Genomic DNA, 6,381 nt, shown 5'->3' with positions numbered 1-6,381 from the left:
AAAAAAAAAAGGAACTAAAAGAACAGATATATCCCAAAAACCAAAACAATAGCAATAATAATAATAATAGTTAATAATAATAATAATAATAATAATAATAATAATAATAATAATAATAATAATAATAATAGTATAATAGAATCTAAAGAAAATGTCGCTCTTTTCCAATATTATACCGTAAGTTGGACATTTTATTTTATATATTTTGTTTTGTTTATTTTTATGTTGCATTTGTTGTTGTTGTTGCTGTTGTTTCTTTTCTATTTTTGACTGTCATCATCAGTGCTGATGTCAGCATCATCCTCATCATCATCATCATCATCATCATCATCTTTAAAGTGTATCGTTACGGGTGGTGCAGTACCAGTACGCAGGAGATTTATTGACCTATGAATAACCAGCTGAGTAGCCCGACGTTGCCAGGTCATCTTCACAACAGAATACTTTTATTTCAGTTACCTTTTATTCCACGTCTAGCCATGGACAGGCCACTTGATCAGGACAGATTTCTGCATTATTTGGGGCAATCTATGTCACGATAAACAAAGTTGTTTTGTTTTTCCATTTGATGCATAGATGTAAAAGATCTTCCTTACTTCTAACTCTTGAACATCCAACATAAAGCTTACCAATGGGGGGAGCAGGACTCTTCAAGGTGTAAACCAGCAACCAAAAATATTTGCTCTTGCGATTTGTTGATGGTCATGGCAAAACTATGACTCACAGAAATTGAAGTCATTTGAATTGAAATGGGACACCGTCTCCTTAGTCTATGTGACAGAGACTCGTGTTCGCATATCATCAAGTCTATTTGTTCTCTGTTCGGGTGTCACACACACTCAACATGGACAATATACATATACAGAGAAAGTGTGGAAGAGCGTGGTAACTGTAATAAAGGCAATGGCAGAGCAAATAGAGGAGAAAGGGGAGTGACCACTCCCTCCAAACACATTTTTCAAAATTGACCCCTTTTTCAACAATTTTTTCTAACTCTTTAGTTCACTTGGGCGATAAAAGTCGCATCTTTTTTTTTTTTTTTTTTTTTTGTTAATTGCATGGCCGTAGAAAGACTTTCTGGGGTCATTACTTTATTTGACCAACCTCCTGTGTTTTTGAATTGTCTGCTCAATTTCTTGTGGTGTGTTGGTGGCCGCTGATATCTGAAGAACCGAAACAAACCCTGACATCATAACCTCTCGACACTAGACGATCCTGCGGACTTTCATCTTTTTCCTGTCACACCTCTATCAGTAGTTGGAAGTTTCATACATAATGACATTACAGTTCTATATTTAAGAGATGAGGAATTATGTACATTATTTACATTTGACGGATATTTGTCCTCATCTTGTTTGTTGTTAACACACCGTTTCGGCTGATATACCCTCCAGCCTTTACCAGATATCTTGGGGAAATTTCGAACCTGGGTTCTCATTCCTATGGTATTTTTTTATTTTCTTTATTTTTAGGAATGAGAACCCAGGTTTGAAATTTCCCCGGGACACCTGATGAAGGCTGGAGGGTATATCAGCCGAAACGTTGTGTTAACAACAAACAAGACGAGGACAAATATCCGTCAAATGTAAATAATGTACAAAATGTATAATGACATTGTTACTGAAACATGAAATTAATGAATGCAGAATGTAATTGCGTTTATCTCAGAATAATTTACTCCCTAACAATTTCTATATTTTTTACATCAACCATAGTACAATAGCTAACATTTTCTTAATAATTCCTCTCCTCACAACTTTGGTGGTAACAGTTCAAGTCTGTTTCGCTGTTGAGGTTGTAATAAATCTGAAAATTGATTTGAGTTGTCTCCCTTGCCATAAGGATCAGAGCAACATTAGCTAATGACGATAATATTGTTTTCACATCATTTAATATTTTGAGTTAGCTGTTGTTTTAATATCCTTGCATTTAAACCAGCTATAACCAGCTCTTATATTTTACCTGTTTTATGTTCAAACTGGTCAGATCTGGCCTTGCACACCTACTCTGCAATGTCATCCTAAAAATAAGCAATCACATCGTCAAAGTATTGAAGCTACAACATAATGCATGATTAATTCAAAACAATGTGAATAAATAAGTATTAAGTTTGATGTAGGAGTGGCTGTGTGGTAAGTAGCTTGCTTACAAACCACATGGTTCCGGGTTCAGTCCCACTGCATGGCATCTTGGGCAAGTGTCTTCTACTATAGCCTCGGGCCGACCAAAGCCTTGTGAGTGGATTTGGTAGACGGAAACTGAAAGAAGCCCGTCGTATATATGTATATATATGTAGATATGTATGTGTGTGTATATGTTTGTGTGTCTTTGTTTGTCCCCCACAACTTCGCTTGACAACCGATGCCGGTGTGTCTACATCCTCGCAACTTAGCGGTTTGGCAAAAGAGACCGATAGAACAAGTACTAGGATTACAAAGAATAAGTCCTGGGGGTCGATTTGCTCGACTAAAGGCGGTGCTCCAGCATGGCCGCAGTCAAATGACTGAAACAAGTAAAAGAGAGTTTATATTTTGAATTACATATATATGGAAGCACCAAAATCTGTTAGGGGACTTAAGCTGACCCTGAGCAAAAGAATCTGAGAGGAAGTATGAGATGCAGATGGAGGGATAGGGAGAGGAAAACAGTCAGAAACAAAACTAAAAGAGAGTGGGAGAGAAAGAGAGAGGGAGAGAGAGAGGTAAAAGGAAAGAGAGAGGGAGTGAGGTAGGGTTTTAACTACATATTCTTCTCTTCATCTGTTAATCACTACTTTAGAGAGAGGAAGAGAGATTAAAGATGCTGCAACTGCCACCAGAGATGGATGCATTAAACAGATAACATCTACAGCCACGAGACATACAGACACATGTTAGAGCAAGGCAACTAGCAGATGACATATCATATGATCAACAATACAAGAGAACATCAGACTTTTTATTTGTTCACTGATGTTTTATGATATGTCACCAGGGCCGGATTAAGATCCATCGAGGCCTTAAGCACTTAAAAGATTTTGGTGCCCCCATAAAAGATTATGTAATTCAAAATATAAACAATAACAAACCATAAAATAAATTTTTACTTTTCAAAACAAAACAAAACAGTAAGAGGGAAAATAATGTTTATTTTTGTAGAATTCCACTTCAGAGTAAAGATTGTTTGCCAACATAACATGGCAGTCCTGGTTTAGGACTAATGTTGCTGTAATTTAGCCACAAGAGACATCGTCTCCAACTGGCTATACGACACGATCTGTGTCCTTATATTTTCAAACAAGGGAATCTAGCACCCCTACTCAGCTCAAAACAATATCTGTGTATCGCAATTTCCGGGTTGTTTCCCTTCATCAGCACAGAATAATTGTTTGGCTAGAGGTGGCACTGCCAAATTCCCATTCGAAATATAGTTTTCAAAGTGACAACTAGTCACTGATCTATTAATTAGAAAATTACTATTCTTAAATCTCACAACAAGAGATATGCAGCAACAGTACTTTGAAGTAAAGATTGTTTGCCAACATAACCCAGAAATCGCGATACACGGATATTGTTTTGAGCTGAGTGGGGGTGCTAGATTCCCTTGTTCGAAAATGTAAAGACACAGATCGTGTCATATAGCCAGCTGGAGACGATGTCTCCTGGGGCTAAATTACAGCAACATTCGTCCTAAACCAGGACTGCCATGTTATGTTGGCAAACAATCTTTACTCCAAAGTACTGTTGCTGAATATCTCTGTGTGTGAGTATATATGCATATGTGTAAGTGTATGTGTATATATGTGTGTGTGCGGGTGTGTATTGTATGGATGTACGCATGTATATATGTATATGATAAAACAAGATTAAGGTTCTCTATCCCAGATATAGGGGGAGGGTGTAGTTGTTGTATAACTGGTATTTGCTTTATTGATGCCTGAAGGATGAAACTGGAAATAGTTTGTCGGAGGGTGAGAGTGAAAAGAAAGGTCACAAAGGGAAATAACTGCCACAGCTTTAACGGTTTATAATGAGAAATTAATTAAAACACATCAGGAACAGAACTGACGGGAAGCGGGTATCATGGTGCTAGAGAGTATGGAAAAGATAAGAGGATCAAATAATTTTATTGATTCTTGCATCCACAACATTGGGTGCATATGTGATTGCCTTGTATCGGAGCATACAAGGTAAAGAGTGAAAACAGCACTGGATTAACTGTTAAGCAAAATAAGAACATGCTCAGGGCATCAAAGGAAGTGGGGGTGGGTGTCACAGAAATGGTAAATGGTTTACAGCACAAAAGAAATCACTTTAAACTTGCTAAAATAATATGAAAAGTGATTTATACGATTGGAAATATAATTAGGAGGCGTTCATCGTGTCATAGTGACGATCTAATCAATGACTTTGCAATTAAAAAAAAGTAGGAGAAAACTTTTCCAATATAAATAAAGTGGGAATATATACAAAAATAAATATTATTTGCCATCTTGCTATTAGTTTTGCTTCATTTTGAAAAATTAAATTTATTTCATGTTGTATTATTGCTTATTTTTCTGAATTACATATGTATATAGGGGCACCAAAATCAGGGCCAACTTAAGACCCATAGAGCCCCTGAGCACTCAATGCTTAGGGTCTCTATGGGTCTTAAATTGGCCCTGAGTGAGGGGCATTGGGTCTCATGTTCAAACCATTCTGTTACTTACTGTTCTTAATAAAAACATCGACAACAATGTCACCACTATCAGGAACAGCACCTATAACAACATGAATAATTTTGTCAATAACAACAATAAAAATGACAACGCCATCACCACCAACAACAACAACACTATCAACAATACCCACGTGATCAACAGTAGGTCGAGGCAAAGAGGCTAATTAAATGTTAAGTATTTAAGACTTATTAACTCTTTCTTCATACATACATGTACACCCATGAGTGTACGTATGTATGCATGCATGCATGCATGTATGTATGTATGTATTTTTGTGTGAGTAGGTATACATGTATGTATGTATGCATGTATATATGTATGTGTATGTATGTATATGTGTATGAATGTATGCATGTATGTGTGTATATGTTTGTGTCTATGTTGATGTCATATAATATGTATACATGTGTGTGTGTATGTCAGTGTGTGTGTGTGTATCATCATTTAAGGTTCATTTTCGATTGTGGCATGGGTTGGACATATGTGTGTGTGTGTATGTATATATATATATACATATTTATATGATTGTGTATATGTATATGACTATACACACACAAATAAATAGAAAGATAGATAGATAGATAGATAGATTGATACATACATACATACATACATACATATGCACACACACGCATACACACATACACACACATGTATGTATGTATCTAACTGTGGTTATGTGTGTGTGTGTGTGTGTGTGTGTGTATGCACATACAAACATATTCAAGCGTGTGTGTAAATGGTAAGTGTGTGTAGCTATACAAAAATAACGATTTGACTATATTACACCTAGTGTATACACATGCATACACATACACCCAAGACCACACACATTCACAAACACTCGTACACACAGACCCATCCCCAGCCCTGCCATCATTCATCTCTCCACACACGTGTTTTCAGTTATGTCGGGTGTGGACTGCCAGTTCATCATCATTAATCCATTTTGATCTTATTGATTCCTCTTCTTCTATCTACAGATTTATCTCATCTGTGATGTTGTAGTTCTTGTTGTTGGTGGTGGTGGTGGTCGTCGTGTTATTGTTGTTTGAGCATTTGTTGTTGTATGCTTACAAGATGTGCATTTGTGTATGTGTGTGCATGAGTTTATTGTTTATAGTTTGCATGTGTATTTATAAATTTTTGTTAATTGGCTTACTCGTTTACAAGCACCATTATTATTATCATCATCATCATCATCATCATCATCTTGATGATCTTCATTTTTATCAATATAATGAAATCAATTCAACTCATTCAAACATAGTGTGTGTGTGTATATATATACATACATGTGTGTGTGTGGGTCTGTGAGAAAAATTAGTTCAAATAGAACAATTTGAACTTGGGGTGGGGTGGAAAAAGTTAGATTTCTAATAAAGATTCTTCGTATCAAAATAGTAACTTGCCATTGCAAGTATTTAAAATAAGACAATTAAAAATGTGTTTTGAGTATTATAGGATAAAATCCTATTTAAACCCAACTAACTGTTAAAAAATGGAGAAGAGAAGATAGGTTTTTATAAATTTTTAATCCAAACTTTTAATATCTTTTCTTCTCCATTTCTTTTTAACTGTTAGTTGGGTTTATATAGGATTTTATCCTATAATACTCATAACACATTTTAAATTATATATATGTATATATATATATATATATATATATATATATATAT

General features: G+C 35.5%; 1 protein-coding gene across 1 annotated transcript in view; it reads left to right on the top strand.

Annotated features, from left to right (window-relative positions):
* The first annotated feature begins 95 nt into the window (after positions 1-95).
* LOC106877933 (uncharacterized) overlaps positions 96-6,381 on the top strand; it is a 229,994-nt gene continuing 223,708 nt past the window's right edge. The window contains exon 1 of the mRNA XM_052967535.1: positions 96-177. Within this exon, the coding sequence (XP_052823495.1) occupies positions 152-177 (26 nt within the window). The 5' untranslated portion in view covers positions 96-151. The remainder of the gene's footprint in view (positions 178-6,381) is intronic.

Source organism: Octopus bimaculoides, chromosome 4, assembly GCF_001194135.2.
Source record: "Octopus bimaculoides isolate UCB-OBI-ISO-001 chromosome 4, ASM119413v2, whole genome shotgun sequence".
Lineage (NCBI taxonomy): Eukaryota > Metazoa > Mollusca > Cephalopoda > Octopoda > Octopodidae > Octopus > Octopus bimaculoides.
Note: the sequence above shows the minus strand (reverse complement) of the source record. Positions and strands in the feature narration are given on the sequence as shown.